Genomic DNA, 25,899 nt, shown 5'->3' on the forward strand with positions numbered 1-25,899 from the left:
AAGGCAAGAAAGAAAAGAGCATAAAACAGAAAGTGAGAGCGAGACAGCCATCGCGAGGGAAGTTTAACGGGCTGAATAATGGACAAGGTCAGTGAACGTCACACCAAAACTGTGAGCGGCGTGTTGAGTGGGACCTGAACTTGGTCTATACCTTTTTGAAAGCGTCTCTCATCTCTCTCTCAAACGTGCAATCCCTTTGAACCATTTCAGATACAAGTATAAACTACAAAAAATGTCAGCTTTCGGCAACAATGAAGACACAGCTGGGGCTAATACGCCATTTGCACAACAACGGCTTGTCAGTGAGACATGCATGGATCTATTACTAATTGAGATGGTCGATACGATATGCCGAACGACGGTCGTTGAAAGCGAAGCCGACAGTGAAGCTATGTTTTTTAAACTCGACAGTCTTGGCTATGCAGTTGGACAGCGTATGGTTGAGCGGTAAATATTCTTGGAACTTTACACTTGTCTACAAAAAATGAAGAAAAAGAAGGATCTGACGTACGCAACTTTACCCTTCATGAACACATACGGCATACGTAGATTCACAAAGGACCGGCCGCGGTTCGCAGATACCTTGGATGTCGTCAAGTTCATTTGTAAAGACTTGTGGTCCATTATGTTTAAAAAGCAGATTGATAACTTGAAGACGAATCATCGGGTATGTTTTATTTAGAAATGGTGTAGTAAGTCTTCAAACAGAAAGTGAGAGGGTGAAAAGACAAGTATTGACGGAAGGTAAAAAAAACAGGGCGTCTATGTACTCCAAGATAATAGTTTCCGATGGTTCATGCGCATGTCGACGGATATCGGAGGTGCGGATTCGGCAAAGAAAGCCACACCAGTAAGTGCAGTTGTAATTGAAAGGAAGGGATGCAAGGGTGTGGCAACCTTATAAGATTTGTTTTGAAAGATGGGTAGTACACATCTGTACAAAGCACCGAATATGGCGCCATGCTGAATGCTCTTTGGACATTTGTTTCTAGTATATATGGTTCCCATGTGGTATAGTTCGAGGGGCACTGGCGAACCTGGGTGTTCCGAGTGTCGTCGTCGCAGAAACTTCCAATCTTCCACAATGTAAATTACTTATCCCACATTCGTATTGTGATAATGTTCTAACTTCTCTTTATAGGTACTTTCCAGATCAAACTTGCAAAATAAAAAGTTGGGGAGAACTTGGAGGAGCAAACCAATGGATCAACTTTCCTTTATACATCTTCATGTGTAATTTTTCCCTTTTGTCGGTTATTGACGATTTATGGTTAGCGTATAGTGTGAGTGACAGAGTGGCTGGTGGCACTATAGTTGGTATCGCAAATGGTCGATTTCGATAATTTGTTATTTTTCTTCTTTTGTACATACATACCTTAACCTTTCTCTCCAGAAATATAACAAGAAAATAAGCAGCTACATGGAAAGGAGCTTTGTTTTGATAATTGTTAAATCCGCGACTATTATAATGTAGTAGACGGTAATACATGATCCATATTTGTGAGATCATTGCATTTGCGTTATATATTTAGATACACAGCCTTTTTTTCTTTACTCAGTGGTCATATTGATAGATGCGTCAGAAGGTCTTGACGGTGCACAATGTGCGTCCGTAGCGCTTGTACTTAAATTTAGAGCAATCGTGTTGGTCACTTATTGTTTTGTCCAAGAAACATGATGAATAAACTGGGAAAGACTTCTATGTATTTACTAGGATCATGATTGTTCAAGATTAAAAGGACCCGCAAGTCTGAGCCCGTTGCTACTTGATATTGCCACCAGAACATGCTATATTATGATGTCATATAACTAGAACTGCTTATCAGCAGCGCTCGCTATTATCCTTCACAGGTTGTACAATTGCACCGACGAATCCTACTTCCTAAACGAGGAAAGAGCAGAAAAAATCCGATGAAAACGTGGGCAATGTTCCTGCAACTCCATCATATGAATTTAATTACAGCTGTTGCTCACTTTTGCAGCAATAACAAAGCGCTTAATTGTAACAATATCATCTAGCAATTAATTGACCACAGGGCTACTGATAATGCAATGGTTCAGTATTGATGGTTTGCTTGATAATTAAACTGCTGCCATGGAAACATTTGTATGCTACCAAGGGCACGGATGTATTGGTTTCTCCGGGAAACCCGATCGCATCTTGTTTCGGAAACAGGAATTTCGCATTCATCATCCGTGGACGAGCTGAGCATGAATCACGGACCACAACAGAAAAAACCGCAAGACATGTACTTCTTGACATTCCATTCCGCATAGTAGCACCTTTTTGAGTGATCAGGTTTTACTTTTTGTTACAAAAATAAAGTGCCTTTTACCCCAAAGGTGCTTGCGAATATTATTGCCCAGTTATCCATCGTCTCTCTCTACCTATTTTGTAACAATTTTACATATTAAAGCACTGAGCGGGTACTTCTTTTTGTAATCTGTGAGCTCCTTCTCTCCCTGACTTTATGAATTCATCGAAGCATAAACCCTCCCCCGAGAAATTGCGTTCCTCCCCTTTGTATCATAGATTGAGTAAAGCGAAGAAGAGGCGGAGCTAGCAGCTGGCTTTTGTCGCTAACTAGTATACGCTCGCACGTTCTTTACGCTATTACATGCGAAACCTACCAATTGAAATTGATCTCATGGAACCAGTTGTTCAGAATTAGACATGGACAATCAAAACACATAACATATATGTAGATCGAATTCTCAAATCGCCCAGAATAACGGATCAAGCAATAGGAGGAAGAGCTCTACTCATTTCAACGTGCTGCGCAGTAGCACCATAGCATGTTACGTAGCGAGTAATAAGGAACCCACGTAGAGTTTCGGGACTCCATTTCCTCGCCTTCTTCTCACGTATCATATATACTCAGTGACACACATACTCACGTACAGAGAGATGAAGAAGCACTTTTCAAAAATAACCTCGCATCGTTATGTGATACAAGCTTTTTTTTTCGTCAAAAATAAACATGGCATTATCCCCTTTACCAGGGATTTGACTTGCCTCCAGTATTTAAAAAGGCAATCCACTTATTGCATCCCAAACTTTTTTCTTTCTTTTTATTAGCCATTCTTTTTCCACCCTCCTTTTCTCTCACTAACCACTTACTCTATCCTTCTATTTGCACTTTGAGCTCTAAGCCAATTATCCTTCCCCATTACACATACACACTCCATTCATTATGCTTGCTAAACTTTTTGTCATCGCCTCGATCGGTCTCGCTGCCGCCAACGCTCAGTTCCAATTCAAAGACACCTACCCTGCAGCCTACACCGTTCCAACTCCTAAACCCGAGTGGCTCGACCTGATCAAAGACGTTAAGATCACTAACGCCCCTCCTCTTACTACTGAAAACGGTGGTACGTATATTACAGCTGTGCTTAGCAACAAATAATCAATGCGTACACAAAGAGTTAGGAAACAAGAAACGGCGTTACTTCCACTAGGAAATGTATGTAACTGAATATTGATTTTTCTCCCCTTCCCACCCTTTTTATAAAATAATATAGTCCTTGTTACACCTTCCAATGTCAACGAAGACCCTTACTGCACTTGGACCTTTACGCAGTGCCTTGGTCCTGACGATGTCCATACTTGCCCTACCCAAAAATGGAGCTTGACCTACGATGATGGACCTAGCCAGTACACACCAAAGCTCTTGGACTTCCTCAAAGAGATCAACGAAAAAGCAACCTTCTTCGTCGTCGGTGGACAGGTGCTCCAGTACCCCGAAATCTTGAAGCGTGCATATGATGAAGGCCACGAAATCGCTATGCACTCCTGGTCTCACAAGAACATGGCCACCTTGACCAACGAAGAATTGGTCGGTGAGCTCAAGTGGAACGAGCAGGTTATCAAGGAAGTTATTGGCGTTTCGCCTCGTTTCTTCCGTCCTCCCTTCGGTAACATGGACGACCGTGTCCGTGACATCGTCAAGGCCCTTGGCTTCACTCGTAAGTTCTGGATTTTTTTTCACAACTGATATGCAACTTTACGCGTATAATCATCGCTAACATGTATGTACAATCCACATCAATAAACAGCTGTAATCTGGTCCGTTGATACCAATGATTGGTACCTTACTGAGCACGCTGACACCTTCCCCGTCAGCTATATTACTGGCAACGTCACTCAATGGGCATCCCAGGCCGCGACCACTGGTGGTAACTCGTTGGGTCACGATCTTTACGCAGAAACCGTCGATGCCGCCATCGAATATATTCCCATCCTCTCCAAAGCCTTTGATTTGACCTCTGTTGGTGAGTGTAACAACTTGCAATCATACAAAGAAGGTGCAGGTAACATCACACCTCAGCCCAGCAAGTCCGGCGACGCTGCCACTCCTTCCAACTCTTCTGAAAGCCAAAAGGAAGAAGAAGAGAAGAAAGAGGAGAAAAAGGACGAGGACAAGAAGAAAGGTGAAAATGAAGATGAGGATGAAGATGAAGATTCCGAGATCAAGGCTCAAGAAGATGACAATGAAAGTGGCGCCTCTACACTTTTCAGAGCTTCGTCTTCGGGTGCTTTGATGATCGCTGCTGCTGTCGCAGCTGTCCTCTCCAACTAAAAAAAATGATATCTATTATCCTTTAATCGAAAATGCCCTTTTTTTAAAGTATAAACTTTCGTGATAGCAAAAACGTATCAAAGTTTCTTTTGTTGTTTTATTATTATTCCCTCTCACATTCATTACATTTCAATCTTCTCCTTCCTTCATTTGCAATATTGTCTGCTGCCTGTTGCATCTTATTTAACAATGATAATATAATACCGCATACATCGTTTTTCAATTATTTGTTGTTTTACCTACCTTGTATCATCATCCTCTAACAGTTACTACATCGTTCCACCTCAAGGACTAATAAAGCAATATATACATAGAAAACTGTAATTTGTGCGTGTATAATACTGCTGTTCAGTTATCTGATTAAGATTCCGTTTCATTTTTAGTCACAAGTAGAGAGTTAGAAAACAACAATGGTCCAGCGTATTTTAAATGTCTAAGCATCTCAGTATAGGTATTTGCAGAATTGCTACTAGCAGAAGACGAACCCACATGTGAAAACGCATGCCATCATATATCTATTATGGAGGGGTTGAAGTTTGTATGTGGTGGGAGTGTATTCACAGACGGTAAAAAGTTGATTTCATTATGTAGCATCAATCAATACAACGTCTAACTGTGTACGAATTGGGCATCTATGTTGTGTGTATATACTTATGTTTCTAGTCTATTTTAATCGAGGGGTGCTCTAATAGGGTAAATGTATACATAATGCTGGATACATGAAAGAAAATGAAAAGTAGCAGCTCTTTAGTACCAGTTAGAATAGCAGTAGAGAATTAAAGCAAGATTAATGTTTGAACAAAAGTGGGGCTGCTGTCAATCGCAATCATATAATTGCGTCTCCTACGTGAAAGAGCCGAAAATATTTGAATTCCAAGGTATCCGTGATCCGGTGAAGAATGTTGAATGGCAGGTGAGATAGGCGTCCTCATGGCGCCGGTTGCACTGAAATAACGCAATTGATAACCCTGAGGATAATTTTTCAATGCCAACAACATAAATAGTAATAGGTGCTGCGTAAATATGAAATTCAGAGAGAAGTTTACTATTGTTACGTTCTTTTGCGTATAGTGTGTTTAATTTTATGAAAGAAGGCTGCTTCTGCTAACCAAAAAGTAATATGTCCCACATGGTAAACCCTACACAGCATAATAAGTCATTATAAGTTTAAAGGAGCTGGCAAGTGGCATAATCGCAAATGACAACACGCCTGCCAGTATCAATGAGATGATAAACATGCTAAGACGACCGATCCTAGACCGATCCGACCGATCGCGTTTATAGCGGAGAACACGGAAAGTATGTTTGATGCATCCGTTTGACTGATACCGATGTCAGCAGCGTTTTCTACGTACCCACACCAAAAAAGGCCGATTTTTTATAGTAAAGTCACGACCAAACCCATATTTTTCTTATATACTTCTTTGTTTCTATCCTTACTTGGTAGATAAAATATGGGGGCCCAAAAAAATATCCTGTAAGAGCAATGACAGAGCTAACCAGCCAAATATCAAAATTTGCCATTCGGATCATAGACAGATGTTATTTCTCATACCTGCTGTCTGACCTAAACATTATAAATTCTCTTCATTATGAGCATATATCAGGCAAGCTTTCTAGTTTTAAAATACGCAATAGCATGGGCGTACTTGCAACCTGGGATTCTTTTCGCTCGGTATTGGCTGTATAGGAACAATCTTGGTGAAGGACAGCCTTCCCAAGTCTCATCGTAAAAACCTACCTCTTAGATCGCCTGTTCAGTGGTTGCTGTCATACCTCTAAGCATAGGACTCAATACCAATCCTCGCACCCCAGTACCAGCACTACTGAATCCCATAGCTGTAGTTCGTTTGGTAGTGAAATTTCTAGATAAAATGTTAGAAATTGGAAAACTTTGTAAAGAGGGCATAAATATTTGACCTACCATTGTGAAATTACAGATGCAATTGATTGGTACTTATATAATAGCTCATAGCAGGTTTTAAAAGAGAAGAGAAAAGAATAAATGCCGCTAAAAATAAAAAGATCCAATTTGTAGAAAACAATGGTTATCTCCTGTCAAATGTTGATTTTATGTAAACAAAAAAAGCGCCAAATCCAACAAAAACCCTTGTGTAAGGTAAAGGTGCCATATTTACGTTCTAGATCCTGCGAGAACGATAGCAAGACACATTAAAGCACTTACCTAAACCATAATTGAAGCGAGTACAAGCCTTATACAGTAAGCAAAACGCTGACAGGGGTAAATAAGTTGAGCGAGGCAAACAGAGCTGACGGTCATCAATTCCAAAATACTTGCTTTTCTTTCCAAGACGGATGAAGCTTATGCTTGTGAAAAGAAAGCTAATTCAAACACAACAAAATGTGCTATAAAACCAGCTGCAGCTACTGCCTGTGTTTATTAACCGCATGACTAGTCATCTGTTAGCCGTTCCTTTGCCCCCACTCATGTGGCGTAATGTAGCACACGCGGCACATACCAGCCATAACCGCCATCTACCGCTTAGCGCATATCATTTGGTAACGGCTCTACTATACTTGCTTCGCCCATATCTGGATAATTAAGCTTCTTTAGGAGCAAATCTTTAGTTTGAGCAATGATCTAAGGCGAAAAACATCGACTAACAAGAATGGTCTTATCCAAATCAATCTATGGATCCATAATGTCAGTTGGAGAACGTTTTTCAAAGATCTGTAGCAAGTGTCTCTCCGTTGATAGCAGTAGATGCACCATCTTCATATTTTATGTAGTCTTGACTCGCCATATTATGCATAGCTGTGTAGGGTAAAATAAGAAACGGATGGCTGCGCTGAATGAACGATGTATGTCAATTAGAAGAAAAGGTGTCTCCTTTATATCCATCCTGAAGTTTCGCAGCTACAGCGAGTACAAAACGTAGAAACTAAAAGTAGAGCGTAAAAAGATACATTATCTGTGGATCATCTCGGTATATTTTCTGCAGTAATCTTGCATCATAAGCGGCCACCAGCACGGGATAACAACAGTGCGAAAGCTGGTATGCTATTAAACTGTCATTGTGATTATTAAGCTCTTATCAATAGCGACCTTGAAGGCGTATTCTAGCTCCCGTGTAGGTTAATTGCTTTACAGGAAGTTGCAGTGATTTTTAGTGACACCCATAAATCACCCTCCGGCAACACCAAATTGGTATTTGCCGTACTTCCTATTTACGTTTGTCCCACCCTCCCCAAAATAAAACCTTCTTTTTCTTCTTACTTCCTTCTCTTTTGCTTTCTCTCCTTCTTTCCCTCAGCCCTTCAGAGTGCTCTTGACCACTCACACACATCATTCCCTCCTCCTCCTCTCACTTATATGGCGCCTGCACCGACCATGGCGGGGACACAGTCTATAGCCGACCTCACTACAAAGCTCCGGACTACGACTGGAGACATCCCGCCATCGCTTATTGGTGCCTCCTCGACCATCGTAGGCGATCGTCTATATTTATTTGGTGGCCGACTCCAGGCGTCAGCCGAAGTATTGGACAAAGTCTATGTTTTGAATCTCGCCTCAGGAAAATGGACACTTCTCAAGCCTAAAAATGACGCACCCACCCCACGATATTTCCATTCAGCCAATGTTTGTCGTACCAATAAAAAAACGACAAGCATTATCTTTTACGGTGGATTGACGGTCAGCACGATGGATACCGATGGCCTTCGCTCACTTGGCGATTTATTTCTTCTGGTTCTTGACCAGAATCAACCTTATTGGGAGTACCCAGCAATTAGCTCAGAGAACATGCCTCACGAGAGATATTCTCATCTCACTACCATGACTCACAATGACCGGTACTTTGTTGTTCTTGGCGGCCAGGACGTAAATGCAGGCTATATTGACGAGATTAATATCTATGATTGTCGGCAGAAGAAATGGCGAGCACCGTATCCTATCAATTCGCATTATTGCACGTACCGCACAGCAGCAGCAACAGTTACACCGATTTCCCCCAGCATATCGGTTCCTTCCAGCAATTTCTCAGGCTTACTCGGAAATCTCGTATTTACAGGGTCAGGTCACCACAATTATACCAACGGCCTTCCGGCTACTCCTGCGGCCATCGAAGAGGAGCAAAACCAGGATTTGGAGGAAGTCGTACACCGCCAAAAGCTGAATTCAACCATTTTCACATATAGCAATTATAACTTCTACGACCTGAAGCGCACCCTGCATCAGATTACCATTTCGAACAAAGGCCACGTGGTGAGCACCACTGACCTTACAACATCCCTGATTGGCAGCCGCCAGAATACCCCACCAGCCTTACGGTTCCCCGCCGCATTCGCATGTGGCCATCATTTAATCGTGGTTGGGCCATGTATTACGCCCGAGTCACAGCAGCTGCATGTGTGGGCCTTGAATGTGGTGTCAATGGCATGGTCGCGGATAGATCCAGGGCCAGCACTTTTACGAGGCTCGTGGCTGAGAGGAATGTTGCACGAAAACCGTAACCAATTTATTGTTTTTGGTCATCCGGGACGATCCATGCAAGACGATCACACGCAACGAGTAATCCATTTTGAATACTTTGCCAGTATCGATACTGAGGCATTTGGTGTATACCGTCCACCACAGTTGACGTTTGGACCGGCAGCACAAGAAGCAGGATTGGCGTTGCTGAGCAACCCAGCTTTGTCAGATATAACCATGGTATCAACCGATGGCTTCCGCGTGCGAGCCAACTCCAAAATTATCGCACAACGCTGGCCGTCTGTGCACACTCGCCTAATTCCGTTAGTATCACCGACAGTAGCTAAAGGAGCAACAGCAACAACAGTATCATTTTCGTCATCCACATTTGTCCAGTATACACTGACGTTTCCGGATACCTACGATATTTTGATCGCATTCATCCAGTTTTTGTACACGGATCATCTTACAACGGTCGAACAGAATCAGCCACGGATCCTCACACGCTTGTTACTTTTGGCAGATTTGTTTGCGCTGGGTCGTCTAAAGTCACTTACAATCCATTCGTTGCACCAGATGCTACAGATATCGACGGCACCCGATATTTATCAAACTGCGGCATTGGCGGACTGCCCGTCCCTTCAAATCCGGGCGCTGCGTGTGATGGTAAATGCCAAAAAGATTATTCAACACCAGCAAAACCAGCAACAGTATCAACAACACCAACAAAGGGTGCAGCTTTTACAACAACAGCAACACCCCCAACAGCAACAGCCGTCGCAAAATATTGTGGATAAACTTGCCTCCTGCTCCTCTCATCCCAATGCACAATTATCAACAGGATTAGCAACCTATCAACCATTGTCCAAACTATTGCGTCAATACGACCTGAATGCGCCGATACCTTACAACAGCACCGCTGGTAGTAACGCAAATCATCATAGCACTTTAGCTGCAGATCTTGCAACTTTCCCTGCACCACCTCCGCCACCAACTCATCCTACGCAACAACAGCAAAAACAACAACAGCAACGGTTTCAGACAGCTCCACCATTACGAGCGAAAAATCCCTCGAGAAAAAACAGCAACAATACAACCAGTTCACCAACAACACCTAGTAGCACAAACTCCTCCTCGGCTTCGCCAAAATTGACATCCTCGCCATCTTCAGCACTTTCTCCGTCCTCAACGCCCTCATTAAAAGCACCTCGCGATGTAAAACAGGTTGTCTGGTTCCCAATGACGTTTTGATATGCTCCCCCTCTCTACCTTAATAGAAGAAAAAGAAGAGCCAAATACCTGATATGTGATATCTATACATAGTTTTTCTTTATCATCGAGACATATACCAAGGCTGGTCCTTTATTTTTCATTGTATAAAAAAGATCCATTAGTTGCAGTAAAATGTAGCAATAATTCAAGGCAAAGGATAAAAAATCTCATTTTTTTAAAACAGTACCATATGTATGCTTCGTAAAACAAATAAGCATACGAACTTATTTCAAATTTATTTCCCTTCCCCTCACTATGGCTTATACAGTTTTTTTAAAAATTGGCTGAATGCAGTTGAAACGAGCTAATTTGAAATGAACTTACCTAAAATGACTGGCGCTAATAGTTTCATGCAAAGTCTGAGTGAGACAGTATAAGGCGTATAATAGACAGAAGAGAGCTTTGTCTGATACTGTTGAGATTTTAAGTGCTTCTATCAAGGATTTAGATTCTCGGTCTATATATTCTCATTTTGCGCACTGTATTGCTTTTGAATGAAACCACATAAATAATATGAGATTTGCGTCATACGTTTTCTTTAATGAGCGCAACAACACAACGATAGATTCTAATAAACATAGGATAGCAGTGATCTCATATGCCATGATCCAAACACCATACAGTATCTGTTGCAACTATAATTTATAGACCACACTAATCGTTTCTCCGGACTGTTGTAGCTTTAAATACTCATCCCATAATTATTTGTCTAACTATTGAAGCAGCTTTTATAGTGTTGTTCCACCACTGCCGATGATTTGAAGCTTATTCAACGATAAATTCGTCAACATTTGCAATACCAGGCTATACTGTTATTTGGTCATAAGTAATGCCACGACGGACCCTTCCAAGGCTGTTTGCCGATAATGTAGCTGATTATCTATATGTTTTTGATTCACGCAAACGAAATCATTACTTACGAGTGTGCATTATATTGGCTTTGAGCAGAGAGAAGAGTATAAATCGCTTATGCCGTTTCAATAATTGGTTGTATTACTTCCTTTTGAATCGCGCATCTGTCGGCGCCATTTAAATTTCCGGGGTTCGCTTGTTTGTGGTATACGCATCGAGACTTTGCTCGTTGTATACCTTTTACACGACAGCAATAAAGTATACATACATAGAAGATGAACGATAACCAAATCGGCTGGCATTTAATATGTATGATCTATCAATTACATAGCAGAGACTTCTATATACATATAATTTTGGCTACCAGATTGTATCCAAAGCATTTGTGTACTGTACCTATGCAATTTCTAATCCTATGATAGTGCATTACTGTACGATTTTTGCGTGGGAATGGCTGAGACTTCATCAAGGTGATCCTTCTGTAAGGTGCTATAACTATATCTTCGCCAACGAAAGTGATAAGCGTTGCGAAGAAATTTACAACACGTTCATAATTTGAGTTTGGAGTCATATTTAGATAGTATTCGGTCAGAGCCGAGGGAAGCGAAGAGTATTGACGATTACTCATTGAAGTGGAACCGTTTTGACAGTATCCTGTGCCCCATGGGTAAACCTCTCCCGTCGAATACCCCGCTTACTATCGCGACTAAGGCGAAGGGGCTTTTTCTAGCGCTACTAAGTAATAGTAAGGAGTGACACTCAAAAGACTCGAGTACGTGCTGTCAATTCTGCTAAACCCCCCAGGGGGTCTGTCCTAAGGGAATCATCTCTGCCGTACCTCTACTACAAAGTTTTGATTACGCGGTGCTTGAGTCTGGCTCACCCGTCATGCCAAGAAAAATCACCTGGTTGCGCCAGGGATAGCTCAAAAGTTCAGGTGGATCGGCCGAAAGAGACAACACACTTTCTGGTATACAATGATGAAATACTTCCAGTATATGACAATAGTAATGATTAAAAAATTTCTGCGTATTGAAGTATCAGGAGGCATCTTGAACAGGTTGGATATCGAAGTAAACCCTGATCTCCGGCATGTAAAACTTCTCCTGGAATATCAAACTAAATGAGTCTGCTGGTCGGTGAACGAAATTAGCATTTAAGCTTCATCTAGCCACGCAGATGATCAAAAAAAAGTGTACAAACTATCGCTGTAACGTTACAAATTTTAGAAAAAAAACCTGAACGAGGATACTTTTTTACCTTGATCTCTCCTCTTCCTTCAAGATTACTACAAATACATATGTCTATTTTGCCAAATAATGATTCCGACGAATACGATAATGATCATTATAATGGGCTTACAGTTACGGCGAGCAATAGTAATCCCTCTCAGTTAGGAGACATCGGAAAAGTCAGCACTACCAGCGAAAAAATATCTACATATACAGATCAGCAAAATAATGACTGCAATAATTCAAATGACCTAGAAAGGGCCCAGTCTGGTATGAACTGGGCTGGCACATATAATATCAACAGCACATAATACCAATTTTTTGAGATACCCTTATGTGTTTTTCGTTCTATTAGTGAATGAAGCTAGTATCGTTGACCCCACTCCAAAAGACGCTCTCAACGATATTCCGGACGGTGGATATGGATGGTACGACAACTGATATTGTTGAACGTGTATATGTGTTTGAAGAACGCAAAAAACGCTTATTAATGCTATTAGCTTGTTACTGCTCCTTTAGGGCTGTAGCGGTGGCGGGATTTCTGGCCAATTTCGTTATGTTTGGTATAGCATCTGTTTGGGGAGTGCTCTCGCAAGCCTTTGCAACATCTACTCTAGAAGGCAAAGCAAGTACATTGGAGTTGATGACAGTCGGATCTCTCGTCAATGTTTGCTTGAATATATTCTCTCCAGTCAGCATTGTACTTGTTCGCTTCGGTACACGTTTCAATTATGCATTAGGAAGCGTAATAATGTGCCTGGCCATTATTTTATCCGGGTTCGCCACGGAAGTGTGGCATTTGTATCTCTCACAGGGACTTCTTTACGGTTTTGGAGCTTCTTTCCTTTACATGGTAAAAGCATCAAAACTGAAGAATACTAAGCCAAAGTCATCATACTAAATTAGATAATGTTTGAATATGTGTATAGTCTATAGCATCGGTAATCCCACAATGGTAAGCTGAGAGGATGAAACCCTGATTATAATATACCATCTGTCAAAGCTGATCGGAAACGATATACATAACAGGTTTACTACGCGACGAGCAACTGCTATGGGGCTTTGTTCAAGCGGCACTGGTTTAGGCGGTTTGGCTCTTAGCCCAATGGTAAAGTTTATATAACAACTATCGCAAAACATATTTTTGTTGTTGCTTAGAGGAAGTGGCGCGTAATTTTTAACTAAATCATACCGATAGACAAATTACCTTCTCGAGAAATATGGAATACTTTGGGCATATTGCATTCTCGGATTTTTCTCACTAGGCATTTGTGCTGTTGGAACGATCTTGATAAAAGACAGAATGCCTAGCGCGTACCGTAAACAAATGCCTATCAAATCGCCAATCGATTGGTCAATGTTCAAGATGACAGATTTAAATGTATGGCTGGTGGGTTCTGTAGTCGGATTAATGGGGTACCTTGGTCCTGTATTCTACCTACCAAGTAAGTTCACAGAAAAGTAGAAATACAGACATATTAGATTTTACTTTTTCTTTGGTTCATAGTTACAATTGGCTAGTCTTATATACATCCATCGTTAACGTGTAATATAGAGTATGCAGCGGATATTGGCATAAATCCAACCAATGCTTCAAATCTCCTTGCAATCATGCTAGCTTTTAGCGCCATCGGCCGTATTGCATTGGGATATGTAGCAGACAAAATCGGTCGCCTCAATATGTTTATTATTTGCTCTGCATTATCAAGTATATTCAGCTTTGTCATCTGGCCTTTTGCTGATTCGTTTGAGATTCTCTTGGTCTTCTGTATCTTATGGGGAACGACGTGCGGAATGTATTACGGATTGGTACGAACTAATTTCTCATCTTTTTTTAATGCTTCTTTAACAGCAATTTTTGGTGACTAGGTATAAATTGATACTAATACGTGTTTTTGGGTAACTCTTGTCTTTCCTATATAGGCGGCACCCATTACTGCAAGTGTTGTGGGCATGGAGAAACTTTCATCTGGACTATCAATTGTTTTCATCGTCAGCGCAATTGCTGCCATGGGAACACCTATATCGGCAGCTATCCAGCAGTCAACTCCGGACCATGGCTACCTTGGAATTCAAATGTTCACCGGAGCAGTCTACATTGCTGGCGCATTAATTTGCATATATCTCAAACTTCGGTTGACAGGAGGCTCCTTATTTAAAAAATATTAATAGTAATATAATGGTAGGTTACGATCCTTCTCAGTGCAGGGCTTCATCTGGAGCTGGTTCGTCGAAAGCTTTTTAATAAGTAAACAAATTCAGAATAGCACTTGATAGCGCATGCACGCATATGCACGCGTAGATTTAGCTTTCAGTCAATGCCTCACGATAGATATCAAACATTGTTTTCGACATGGAATGGAAAGGTTGTGCCGACACGGCGGATTAAGGGGAATAAAGCGCTGTAGTACTGCTCGGAAAATAGATTAAAGCTCTTTTTCTTTACATCGGCCAGGTGACTTGATAAACATGGCATACAAAAAAACTCACCTTATTTGTTACAGGATACAAGCATCTTCTGCGCTTTTTTTTGTTTTATTATAAATTTAGGGACTCGGCGCCCTAAGGAGAAGGAAGGGAAATCTAGCTAAGAGGGTGTGCAGGTGGTTGATGGCAGCAACATGGCTCCATGGGGTTTCATCGAGGACTGAATGCCAGTGCATGGTCCATATCGTTTGAAGAATAAGGCCAATTACATCCAAGTGGGTCGCATCTTCTGCGCTTCTTCCCATCGAACTTGGAAAAATAAAAAACTGGGAATTGCTGCTACTAACACTATTGACACGAGTGCTTCAAATCCCAAACGATCCTCCGAACAAGATAACTGCAACAATTTTACAGTTACGCAGAGCACGAAACATTAATTGGATTTCGAGAAAGCGATCACTGTCGATAACAGTACCATCAGTGAGGAACTGCAACAGAGTGTAAATCAGCACAATGGCGAAAATAAGCTGCTTGTCATCTTTATTAAAACGGTTATCCTGTTAAAGCCGATAAATCTAGTAATGTCAAGCCACCTCCAAAGTAATTGCTTGAAACGGAGGTTACGGATGGTATGGGGATAGCTATAACATATGTTTATTGTTTAAACGATAAAAAAAGAAAGAAAAAGAGGTAATGCTTGCCGACCTTCAATATGTAAAAATTATACAGGGCCGTGGCGTGTCAGAATTTTTTGCCAATTTCGTCATGTTTGGCGTCCTGAACGCATGGGGCAATTTCTCACAAGCTTTTGCGACCTCGATCCTAAAAGGAAAAGCAACAGCTATACATTTGATGACTGTTGGATCTGTTGCTAGTGTAATCCAGAACGTATTTTCCTTGGTACCTGCTTTCTTGTCAGAGTAGGCGGCACACGACTCAATTATGCTATTGGAGCATATTTATGTCTGGGCGTAATATTAGCTTGCTTCAACACTGAGGTATGACATCTATACATGACGCAAGGACTCCTCTCTGGTCTTGGTGTATCTTTTCTTTACATGATAAGAAGAAAAAAGAAAAAAATCTTTAGCTCTATTTCCCTTATTTTAACATTAGATTGTTTGTTTATTTACGTTTATGTATGGTTAGTCTGTAGCATTCATCATACCGCAATGGTAAGAGCGTAATTAATAAGAATTGCTGTATGTATTTCAGCGATCTAACTAAAGAAAGCTACACATGTAGAAGGTTTACTACTCACAGAGGCACAGTAACCGGTCTCGCTTTGAGCGGCTTGAGGGTTGGGTACTCTCGCACTAAGTCCTATGTTGGTGATGATAATATGCTGTCACCTAACCTGATACAGATCTACCAATAGCATACTTGATCCTGAAGTTCGGTATACCATGGGCATATCGAATTCTCGGCCATTTCTGCTTGGATATATGTGCGTTGGGAACGATTATGGTGAAGGATCGCTTTTTTCGGTCTTAGTTTATCAACCAGTTCTTGCGATCACCTATTCGGTTGTCCATGTTCACAGATAAAAATTTCAACCTGTGGTTGGTGGGCTCGGTATTTGGTGTAACTGGATATTTAGGTCCCTTATTTCATGTCCCAAGTAAGCATTGCTATTAACTAGGACGAGCCTTTAGAAATTAGAGAAAACGCCGATCCTGTTGACTTAGGACAATCAACTTCTTGAAATATATAGAATATGCTGCTTCTACTGGCATAAACTCGACGGTTGCTTCAAATCTTATCTCTATACTAGCTGTGGTGACGGCTCTTGGCAGAGTCGGTCTAGGTTAAGTAGGTGACGGGATCGGTCGGCTCAACATGTTTAAAACTACGTTTGCCCTCTCTGGCATACATAGCTCTTTAATTTGGCCTTTTGGTACATCGCACAATATTTCGTTAACCCACTGCATTCTGAGGGGATTGACTGGTGGAATGTACTTTGCACCGGTTAGATATACTCTATATATCTCACACCAGATTTATAATAATGGGATATTACGGATGCAACTTGACACAGTGCAGTAAGCTTATTTTGAACCATACAGGCAACGCCAATAGCTACGAGCGTTGTCGGCTTGGGGAAGCTTCTGCAGGATTATCTATTGTTTTCATTATGAGTCTCCACATTATATACCTGTTTAGCTCTTTAAGTTTCCCCCTCTACCTCACCTAACATTATACATTGTGTCACTCTTCCACCCACCCTACTCCTTTTCCGCCTCTGCCGTATGGGGTTTTTTTCTTCGAGGTCGGGCTTAGCGGACGTGCGAAAATTGACAAGCGCTTTATAGTCACTTATTTTATCCACCCATAAAATAAAAACAATTCATTATGAGCTCCATCGGTGCTATGAGCACACCATTATCGGGAGCCATCCAACAGACAGCACCGATCAATCGATGTATTGGAATCTAAATGTTTGATGGATCTACCTACGTGTGCGGTGCAACTTAATTGCTTATATCTGAAATATCGTTGACTTGATCGCTCCTTTGGAAATATTGAACAGTACGCTATACGTGTACCTGCCTATAATAAATTCTTTACATTTGATTGTAAAGCTTCAAATCAAAAAGAACGAAAATGTCGAATTCAATTCTTCTCTTTAGCGTACTGAGAAGTGTATGACAGCAGAATGATTGCAATGTCGATCACTTACCATGCACTGGGTGGTGCGAGTTTTGTGCTTTATCGCTTGATACACGCTTATAAAGTATTTGCTCCTTTCGTCTTACCCTATCATTTGGTCATAACGTAAATACAACGTGAAGCGTACGAAAAGAGATGAGCCTGATCAATTACCTCTCTCGATGAGGAGCAGCAGAGCCAACAGAGGCTATATACCGTTAAAAAACACAAAAAACCTAAAACATCAAAGCTTGCACTCATGCGCAGTACGTAGTGCATTGTTGTTGCTCGGTATCGCTCAATTACCTGTGGCAAAACTATCGCACGACTTGAAGACCTATTAATATTATTCCATTAAGCCCTAAAAGATATAGTATTGGTTGAAACGGTGGGAAGCTCGGAACGTTTCCTTATTTTCCATTCGCCTGCTTGACACTATAAACGCTCATTTGAATACAATGTTGAGAGTTACAGATTTTTTTATCTAACCTTCTTAAACTGTTATTTTTCCTACCCCTCTTCGTTTTCGGTTTTTCTCCGCGACTTTATCCTTTCTACAGCTCAAATAGCCACACAGCTTATTTCATTTATTTATATAATATGAAGGATGAGCGATCCGACGACGGCAAAAGCAATGACTACGATCTAAGCACCGTCGCTACCCAACAGGACAACTACCAGCTGGATCTGGAAAAGGCCTCTGTTGCTGCTATTGACGAAAATTCATCTATTGGTGGCAGTGATCAAACGACGAACACTTTTGAAAAAACTAGCTCTAGTAAGTATCAATGCTGATTCACACGGATATATGATTAGACTACAATTTCGAGATCAACAAGGATGGTCATGGATTCTATCAAACGATGATCATATCGCTCTAGGAATTGCAGATAATGCAAGCATCGTCGAGCCAACAACAAAAGGCACGTTTGATGACGAAGTTGATGGTGGGTACGGATGGTATGTTATCACCAACAGTGTGAAAAAAAGAAGGGGTCACATGTCGCAACAAAGGGGAAAGAGACTATTTCAGAAAAAGCCATGGTAGAATCCTATTTGACTCTTTATCATAGGGCTATAGCTGTATCCGGGCTCCTTGCCAATTTCGTCATGTTTGGAGTAGTTTCAGTATGGGGCGTTTTTTCACAGGCGTATTCGGTATCGACTCTAGCAGGCAAAGCAACGACACTACAGCTAATGGGCGTGGGTAGCCTTGTCGGTGTCGTGACAAATATATGTTCTCCTGTTACTATTTTGTTAGTACGGTTTGGTACACGCTTCAATTATGCTTTTGGAAGCATTCTATCGTGTCTTGGACTCATATTAGCCGGCTTCAGCACCGAGGTGTGGCACTTGTATCTCTCTCAAGGTCTCCTTTTTGGTTTTGGCGCTTCACTTCTATATATGGTATGGTAATTTGAGAGAGGATGTATGCTACATTCAACAAGATAATTGATCTTCTTTCTTTTTCATATTCTTAATTTGAAACCACTTGTCAATACTACATATAGTCGGTAGCATCGGTTATTCCACAATGGTAAACTCAAAAACAAGAATCCTTGAATTCTTCATTTCTGACTACTAACAGCATGAAGACTATAAAAGGTTCACTAAAAGACGTGCTACAGCAATGGGAATCAGCAGTGCTGGTACAGGATTGGGTGGTCTGGCATTAAGTCCTATGGTACTCAATATATTCTGGCATTTGATAAGCCGATTTTTAACCTATGTGCTAATCGTGCTCATTAATTATAGGTTAGTTCGCTAATCATAAGATTTGGAATACCATGGGCCTATCGGATCCTCGGCCTTTTCTCATTAGGCGTGTGCTGTTTGGGAACAATCCTCATTAAAGACCGGTATCCTAGCTCACATCGGAAGCAAATGCCTATCAAATCACCTATTCAACTTTCCATGCTCAAGGGCATCGATTTCAATGTGTGGCTGATAGGAGCGGTTACCGCATTGACGGGCTACGTGGTTCCTTTATTTTACCTACCAAGTAAGCGAGTTGTGATAATAATACGAGAAAGGAAACTCGTTTCTTGTAACCTTCACGTATGTATCTGTAAACTATGGATTTAGAGTATGCTGCTAGCATCGGGATAAATCAAACAGATTCCGCAAACTTGCTTGCAATTCTGTGTGCTATGAATGCAATTGGCCGCATAGCATTCGGATACGTTGGCGACAAGATTGGCCGACTTAATATGCTAGTCATTTCGTCAATGTTTTCTGGCTTGGTATCTTTTGTCGTTTGGCCATTTGCTACTTCGTACAACGTTCTACTTGTTTATTGCATCTTGTGGGGCCCACTATGCGGTATGTATTATGGATTGGTAAGTATCTTTTATCTACTGTATCAATGCTAGAAAGTGCTTACATTGACATACATCTAAACGTGTCTTTAAGCGGAAATGTCTCATAATGGTCCTTAGGCTGCACCTATCACCGCAAGTGTCGTTGGCATGGAAAAGTTAGGCTCTGGATTATCGATCCTTTTTATCGTCAGTGCAATTGCTGCCTTAGGAGCACCTATGGCAGCTGCCATACAGCAAGCAGTGCCGGATAATGGATACCTTGGTGTACAGATGTTTGTTGGATCTGTGTACGTCGGTGGTGCCTTTATCTGTTTATACTTGAAATATCGCCTTACACGTTCGCTATTGGCGTTCTGTTGACAATATGCATGTAACTGCTAATGTATGTTTCTGTCGCTTCCTATGTAGCTATGATAGTGTAGTTATTTTTCTCGTCAATAACTACTATTTTATATCCAAAAGTCCTAAGCAAAACTTATAAAATGTTCAGTTCGGGCGCTTTGTCGTAGTCGGCTAAAGCGATACATCTCATAGAAATCATGATGAGCTTTGGCAGAAAATGCATCGATAAATAAAGGACCATGTCAGGTTCTTAAAAAAACCAAGATACTGTTAATAAGAAGAAATATGGTTTGACTGGAAGTCAAGTGTATTAGCGGCATAAAATTTCACAGACAAAAAACAAAAAAAAAGATCGGGGTGGAGGAGGCCTTAGACAACAAATTGCCACTTTTCACTTTTATTGCATAAAGGCATAATGGCATTACGACGGATAGCAAGTGCATCGATCAGCAAACGACTTTTTTACACCAGCACGATCCAGTACAAAGGACCACGCACCATCAAGCCTGATTTTTTACAGCAACAACAACAACAACAACAACGACAACAGCAAGAGCAACAAGGCAATGAACCCGATCCTGATGATTTTGCTTCACAATCCATGATTAATTCGTTCAAAAACATGTTTGATCGTGGGCCAAATGTAGGCGTTGAAGTAATTACCAAAGACGGCTTTGTATTGTCCAACAATGTGCAGATTCAAGACCCTTTGGTTCTGTTGAATGGATCTGCTTTTCTTTGGCGGGTTCCACACGATGCGCTGGCGTATGGCAAGAAGGAGCCGTTTGATCTCGACGCGTTTAAGATATTCGAAGTGGCAGCGCCAAAGCCAGGTAAAGAAAACAAGTTTGTGTGTGTTGATGTGTGTACGAAAAGGGAGGAAGCAACACTCAACAAAGATGCTTGTAGAATTGATTTTGTTTGGAACGGGTAAGGATTTCGTACCGTTGCCACAAGAAGTTCGACAGTATTTCTATAACCTCGGTATACAAGTGGACCAGATGAACACGGTAAGTGTTTCAGATTAACAAAGCTCATAGGAACTGTGTGTACTAAATGTATGCACGTATGTGTGCGTGCATGCTTCTTTTTATTTTCTCAGAAAAACGCGGCTGCAACATACAACGTCCTAGCTGAAGAAGGACGACGCATCGCATTAGCGTTATTGCCTACTGGCTCATCAAAACAACAATAAACAAAGTGATGGGAAGGAGTAAAAAAGAAAAAGAAAATTAAAGAGAGGGAAAGTGAAAGAGGTATATATTTTCTTTCAGTTCGATGTAGAACAGAAAGCGTTAGATGAGAGAAGAAAAGAAAACTATGTACAACAGAAAGTGGAGAAAGAGATGACGTGAGCTTGGATGAGAGAGCAAAATAACGGGGAGTGTCATGCAGGTTAACGTATTTCAAAGTTCCCAAATGTGCGCTGTTCGACATGCTTCAACGAGAGTTCCTGGAACCTGTGGTTGATGGTATATGAATGATTAGCACATGATGATCACTGTATGTGTACGCGGAAAGATGACACCATGTATTTCATGCTTACCATTCGGTGTGGTGGCGGAAAAAGTAGTAGCCCTTGATCTCGTTGGTCGACCGTTGGTAGCAGATGTAGTAGAACCCTGCAAAGCTAGCACCATCGATGTTGCTGACGCGGTGATCCGGCACCAAAAAATGCTCCTTCCAGCGCATATAAATAAAGTCTTCCTCCAACGGGTCATACACAAAGTCGTCATTGTTGAATACTTCGACGTACGGCTGAAACGATGGGAAGCGTTTCTATTGTGGATTTGTTTGTTTGACGTGTACGTGTGCAATGTGTGATGTCAGTCGTGTGTATGTCGTCCAGAAGGAGCTACAGTGCCTTTTACAAATAAAGCAGTACTAACCCAGTGTGATACGTCAATGCTCTGCTGAGCTTGCCATTTGCGCGTGAGAAACGAGTACTTGGGGCCAATTATTTCGGCTTGGAAGAACGTCTATCGGTTTATCTCCCTTGGTCAGTTCTATCAGCCCTTTTCACAACTCTGCACAAGGATCTCCTGTGTGTGTATGTGTCTAACGATTTACCGTGAGCTCAGGAAACTCGGCTGTCAGTCCCTTGATGTTGAGATAGCCACTTAGTGTGCTTTCCTTCAGATCCACGTGCTAGAGAGGATCGTTGTTATGCCGCTGCTGTGTTAATAATGATGATAATAATAGTACTCCCAAGCATACAAGCACCCCCTTTTCCTTCTCTTTTCTCTTTCAATCTCTCCTGGACCCTTTCTTCCCCTTTGCTAGCTATTCCACCGAAAAGGAATGAAAGCGATCAAAATTTCAATACCTGTATATCCACAGACACATCATAAGCGGCGGACCCGCACCGTTGCATGCCTTCGAACTTGGAGCCCGGATACAGGCCACCCAGTCGGGAATTCGGGAGTCGCTCGTTTGAAATGTCCACCCAAGCTTCACCTTCCTTACGACAGTTTAGCAACGTATTGCCAGGCGAAGAAGAAGGCAAAACTCGATCGCACTGGTTCTGACTAACTCTGTTGCTTATTTTCGATGGTTTCTTATGCGATGGCCATAGTCGATGGCTGTCACAATGGCAATCGTTGTTTCCGCAGTCAGCACAGACCATGGGTGGCTTATTGGTCTGATCGTGTAGGTCAATAGAAGCAGGCCTTTGACGAGATGAAGTATTTGCGGAGGGAATGGGCATTGTTGCTTAAAGTGATGTGCGTGTGTGCGTCTGCGAATGGAGAATGTCCCGGGGAAAAATGGAATAAAAAACTGAAAAAGAGAGATCTTGTGAGAACCTTCTCTCTTTCCCTATCGATTGCCTTCAGTGTCCCCCACCCCCACATACATAGATTATTTTAAAACCCCGTTTTGCATAATGATTTGATTTGTTCAGGAAAAACTTTTGTTTTTGAGAAAGAGAAAAGTAAGGGAGTAAGAAAATTAAAGGAGACAAGAATTGGAGAGGCTACGCTATACTGTATATACAAGTTCTTTTCGTTGGAGACATGTTTGTATGGGAAGAGTGGGGATAAGGTATAAATGATAATTCATCGGTTTGCTTGCTTATAGTCCCAGCGCCGCTGCAACCACAAGATAGCCGTTCAGACCAATGAGCAGCGCAGATATCAGACAGGCGACAATCTTGACAATCCACCCATTATTGTAGATAAGCGGCTCTGGCAATTCATTCAGGACCACCGGGCTCTCCGTGGCGATCGACGACGAGGTATCTGTCTTGACAATTGTCGGACTGTCGCCACCCTTTTCGCCCCATTGCAGACGCGGGAGGAGCTTTTGCTTGGCGGGCTGCCACCACGATGGCCGCCATGTAGGCATGCGTGGAAACAGCTTGTCGATCCACGACATAGTCACCTTGCCACGATCCACAGCCGGGTTGCTCTTGTCCACAACCAATTCGACCTTCATGACCTTTTTCCATGACGTGAAAATGACCAAAGGCACCACCGCAAACGGCAGTTGGACACTGAGTGCGACCTGACTGCCCACGAGCAGTTGGCTCAGACCTGACCGGCCAGCAATACAGGCTGCCACGAGAGCCGGCACAATGGCCACCAGCCGCGTCACAATACGACGCACCCAAGGTCGTGTGCTCATACCCAGAAAGCCGGACATGACGACCTGGCCCGCAAGCGTGGCCGTGATCGTCGACGACTGACCTGCACACAAGAGAGCCAAGGCAAAGATAACGCCGGCTGCTGGACTCAGGTAGCGCGAGAGTAGCTCATGTGCGTCAAACAGATCGGTGACTTCTTGTTGTTGGCCGGCAGGTGCATAGTAAAAGTTAGAGGCAGCGACAATAAGGATGGCTGAATTGACGTAAAAGGCAAACAGGAGGGCGATGACCAGGTCGATAAAGTTAAACAACAGATTGTCCCTAAGCGATGATTTAATATACCGGCGCAGGCTGTGTGCGTTGAAATGCTTCTTTTCTGCGGTGGTATGATCCATCGAAACACGTGTTTCTGCTTCGCTGGGCTTTTCTGGTCCTTCTAGCACAAATTTTCGTGCAACGGAGCTAAGGATCCATTGTTTGTTGTCGTCATCAATCGTTTCGGCTTGGGGACGCTTGGCACGCCATTCGCGGCATCGTGCCTGGACAATGAAACCATGGAGGTACAGATTGTGCGGCATCACTGGAAATAGAGCGTATGTTGCAACAGTGACAAAAATGGCATAGTTAGCTCCATATCGCATCTTTTGCAAGCTGATTGTTTGCACATCAACAGCAGAGAGATCACACGCAACATCAAATAAGAGGATTACCTGTGGCACCAATGATGCCAATTGAAACATAGAGACTTGCCGTATCGGTAAAGATTTCCTTGACCGGCTTGTAGCCCCTCACCACATCGATGGGATTGATGTCGGAGTAAGCAAGAATAATGCTGAGGCAAATGCCGACAGCCAGGACCAGCATCATGACAAACGTCTCAAACAGTCGAATCACGCGCAAAGATGCTGTCTCTGTCTGGCTGTCCGGGTCTGTGTGGTCCTCGCTGTAGAACAGCAGGATAATGAACACGTCTGCTGCTGTGATTGCAACACCCGCCGGTAGTGGCAGCTGTGGAATGAGCAGATTCAGAGCGATCGCGCTACCGATAACTTCAGCCATATCGGTCGCAATAATCGCAAGTTCGGCCAGGACATAGAGGAACAGGTTGAGGTATTTGGGCAAGTAACGGCGGGATGCACTCGCAAGATCAAGTCCAGAAACGACACCCAAGCGGATGGTCAGGTTTTGTAGGAACACGGCGATGACGTTCGACAGCAAAATGATGAAGAGAAGGCGATATCCAAACTGCGATCCACCTTCCATGTCGGTAGCCCAGTTACCAGGGTCCAAGCTGTATGATGCCAGTCATTGTTGTTGTTAGTGTGTTGTTGTGGATAAATGGGTGGGGAGGGGGGTATAGGATGATCGCTCTTTCAGCTGCTTTGCGTTGCGGCATGCACACCTTGCATGTATGAAAAAACAGACACAGTTCTGTACAGTTAACTTACTATCCCACGGCAATCATAAAGCCAGGCCCGATGAATTTGGAAAACTTGCGAACGAACTTCACACATCTTCCCAACGCGTAGGCAAACATAATCAGGAAAACCGGAGAATTTGCTGCTTAGCAGGAAGGTTGGCACGGAGGGAGGGAAAGGGTTAAACGGAGGGAAGTGAAGAAAGAGAAGATTCTTGAAGGGAAAAAAAGAAGCAAACACACGAACAATTATTATATTTTCGCTGTGCTTGTTTCAGACCTCCGACACTGCCCGAATAAGCGCTGATGCCAGTCCTCCTGCTTGCTTTTTCTTAGCGGGGCCTGTGTGTTTGCCTACTGTGGTGCGGGGGGTGGGGTGGGGGGCGGGAGAGCATCACAAAGAAAAAAGAAGTATAGTTCAACAATTCCTGTAATGTAGAGTAATGAACGATTCAGATTGTTGTTGTTCTTCTTCTATCCAAAACACAACAGATAAAAGTGGTCAAAAAGAAACCCCGCGTGATCAGTATACGTGCACTTTGCTGTTTTCAGACTGAAAATAGAGTAGGCACGCCATTGATCCGTTCCCACACACAATCCTTATGCTGCCTCTTGTAATTATGTGCTCACACTTATGCCGATCCGAAACATACTGTCAACGTATTTGGGCAAATCCCGGGCTCGAGCACATCGGCTTCCAAATGCTGATTTGGAAGAAGCTCATATATAGTTTGTACATTTGAACAGATATGCAGATAACAAACAAAAATATTGTTTTTTTGTGAGTTGATA

The 25,899-nt window shown here is 42.3% G+C and overlaps 9 protein-coding genes across 9 annotated transcripts; 6 read left to right on the forward strand and 3 right to left on the reverse strand.

Annotated features, from left to right (window-relative positions):
- The first annotated feature begins 28 nt into the window (after nucleotides 1-28).
- On the forward strand, nucleotides 29-1,432 carry BDB00DRAFT_194634 (transport protein particle component). Its single transcript, XM_053116429.1, has 5 exons — nucleotides 29-447; nucleotides 550-667; nucleotides 758-850; nucleotides 993-1,086; nucleotides 1,142-1,432. Exons 1-5 carry the CDS (start codon nucleotides 233-235, stop codon nucleotides 1,168-1,170), a joined length of 549 nt encoding a protein of 182 aa, XP_052982091.1. The 5' UTR covers nucleotides 29-232; the 3' UTR covers nucleotides 1,171-1,432.
- A 1,762-nt stretch (nucleotides 1,433-3,194) lies between these two features.
- Nucleotides 3,195-4,609, forward strand: BDB00DRAFT_937378 (uncharacterized protein; the record flags this gene model as incomplete). The annotated part of the gene is made up of 3 exons (XM_053129250.1): nucleotides 3,195-3,372; nucleotides 3,523-3,966; nucleotides 4,057-4,609. 3 exons carry the CDS (start codon nucleotides 3,195-3,197, stop codon nucleotides 4,578-4,580), a joined length of 1,146 nt encoding a protein of 381 aa, XP_052982092.1. The 3' UTR covers nucleotides 4,581-4,609.
- A 598-nt stretch (nucleotides 4,610-5,207) lies between these two features.
- BDB00DRAFT_812086 (uncharacterized protein) lies at nucleotides 5,208-5,534 on the reverse strand. Its single transcript, XM_053122668.1, has one exon. It carries the CDS (start codon nucleotides 5,510-5,512, stop codon nucleotides 5,357-5,359), a length of 156 nt encoding a protein of 51 aa, XP_052982093.1. The 5' UTR covers nucleotides 5,513-5,534; the 3' UTR covers nucleotides 5,208-5,356.
- Nucleotides 5,535-7,782: 2,248 nt separating this feature from the next.
- BDB00DRAFT_972433 (uncharacterized protein) lies at nucleotides 7,783-9,720 on the forward strand (the record flags this gene model as incomplete). Its single annotated transcript, XM_053129870.1, has 3 exons — nucleotides 7,783-8,601; nucleotides 8,692-9,351; nucleotides 9,409-9,720. Coding segments are annotated over exons 1-3 (1,659 nt in total), but the record flags the coding sequence as incomplete, so codon positions are not given.
- A 3,138-nt stretch (nucleotides 9,721-12,858) lies between these two features.
- Nucleotides 12,859-14,537, forward strand: BDB00DRAFT_759490 (major facilitator superfamily domain-containing protein; the record flags this gene model as incomplete). Its single annotated transcript, XM_053119126.1, has 6 exons — nucleotides 12,859-13,221; nucleotides 13,298-13,323; nucleotides 13,398-13,476; nucleotides 13,567-13,829; nucleotides 13,994-14,177; nucleotides 14,292-14,537. 6 exons carry the CDS (start codon nucleotides 12,859-12,861, stop codon nucleotides 14,535-14,537), a joined length of 1,161 nt encoding a protein of 386 aa, XP_052982095.1.
- A 3,948-nt stretch (nucleotides 14,538-18,485) lies between these two features.
- Nucleotides 18,486-20,125, forward strand: BDB00DRAFT_759565 (major facilitator superfamily domain-containing protein; the record flags this gene model as incomplete). The annotated part of the gene is made up of 6 exons (XM_053119136.1): nucleotides 18,486-18,851; nucleotides 18,956-18,981; nucleotides 19,050-19,128; nucleotides 19,200-19,446; nucleotides 19,530-19,783; nucleotides 19,883-20,125. 6 exons carry the CDS (start codon nucleotides 18,486-18,488, stop codon nucleotides 20,123-20,125), a joined length of 1,215 nt encoding a protein of 404 aa, XP_052982096.1.
- A 604-nt stretch (nucleotides 20,126-20,729) lies between these two features.
- On the forward strand, nucleotides 20,730-21,302 carry BDB00DRAFT_882288 (NADH dehydrogenase 1 alpha subcomplex assembly factor 3; the record flags this gene model as incomplete). Its single annotated transcript, XM_053128139.1, has 3 exons — nucleotides 20,730-20,940; nucleotides 21,017-21,117; nucleotides 21,210-21,302. The coding sequence occupies 3 exons, from the start codon at nucleotides 20,730-20,732 to the stop codon at nucleotides 21,300-21,302; spliced, it is 405 nt and encodes a 134-aa protein (XP_052982097.1).
- Nucleotides 21,303-21,503: 201 nt separating this feature from the next.
- On the reverse strand, nucleotides 21,504-22,553 carry BDB00DRAFT_738881 (vacuolar import/degradation protein Vid24; the record flags this gene model as incomplete). The annotated part of the gene is made up of 5 exons (XM_053118432.1): nucleotides 21,504-21,567; nucleotides 21,654-21,886; nucleotides 21,997-22,086; nucleotides 22,178-22,255; nucleotides 22,434-22,553. Coding segments are annotated over 5 exons (585 nt in total), but the record flags the coding sequence as incomplete, so codon positions are not given.
- Nucleotides 22,554-22,992: 439 nt separating this feature from the next.
- On the reverse strand, nucleotides 22,993-25,538 carry BDB00DRAFT_812110 (natural resistance-associated macrophage protein-domain-containing protein). The gene is made up of 3 exons (XM_053122669.1): nucleotides 25,139-25,538; nucleotides 24,401-24,981; nucleotides 22,993-24,270 (listed from the first exon to the last, which is right to left on the reverse strand). The coding sequence occupies exons 1-3, from the start codon at nucleotides 25,225-25,227 to the stop codon at nucleotides 23,180-23,182; spliced, it is 1,761 nt and encodes a 586-aa protein (XP_052982099.1). The 5' UTR covers nucleotides 25,228-25,538; the 3' UTR covers nucleotides 22,993-23,179.
- Nucleotides 25,539-25,899: the final 361 nt, after the last annotated feature.

Source organism: Zychaea mexicana (assembly GCF_025766255.1).
Source record: "Zychaea mexicana strain RSA 1403 chromosome Unknown BDB00scaffold_18, whole genome shotgun sequence".
Classification (NCBI taxonomy): Eukaryota; Fungi; Mucoromycota; class Mucoromycetes; order Mucorales; family Lichtheimiaceae; genus Zychaea; species Zychaea mexicana.

Excerpts from the sequence above, each read along its gene's own strand:
- BDB00DRAFT_812086 (XM_053122668.1), bottom strand. The coding sequence starts at position 5,512 with ATGAGGACGCCTATCTCACCTGCCATTCAACATTCTTCACCGGATCAC.
- BDB00DRAFT_812110 (XM_053122669.1), bottom strand. The coding sequence starts at position 25,227 with ATGTTTGCCTACGCGTTGGGAAGATGTGTGAAGTTCGTTCGCAAGTTT. Across the intron at positions 24,982-25,138 it reads TTTATGATTGCCGTGGGATA|CTTGGACCCTGGTAACTGGG; the intron begins GTAAGTTAACTG and ends GGCATCATACAG. Across the intron at positions 24,271-24,400 it reads TGGCATCATTGGTGCCACAG|TGATGCCGCACAATCTGTAC; the intron begins GTAATCCTCTTA and ends CTCTATTTCCAG.
- BDB00DRAFT_194634 (XM_053116429.1), top strand. The coding sequence starts at position 233 with ATGTCAGCTTTCGGCAACAATGAAGACACAGCTGGGGCTAATACGCCA. Across the intron at positions 851-992 it reads CGGCAAAGAAAGCCACACCA|TATATATGGTTCCCATGTGG; the intron begins GTAAGTGCAGTT and ends ATTTGTTTCTAG. Across the intron at positions 1,087-1,141 it reads AACTTCCAATCTTCCACAAT|GTACTTTCCAGATCAAACTT; the intron begins GTAAATTACTTA and ends TTCTCTTTATAG.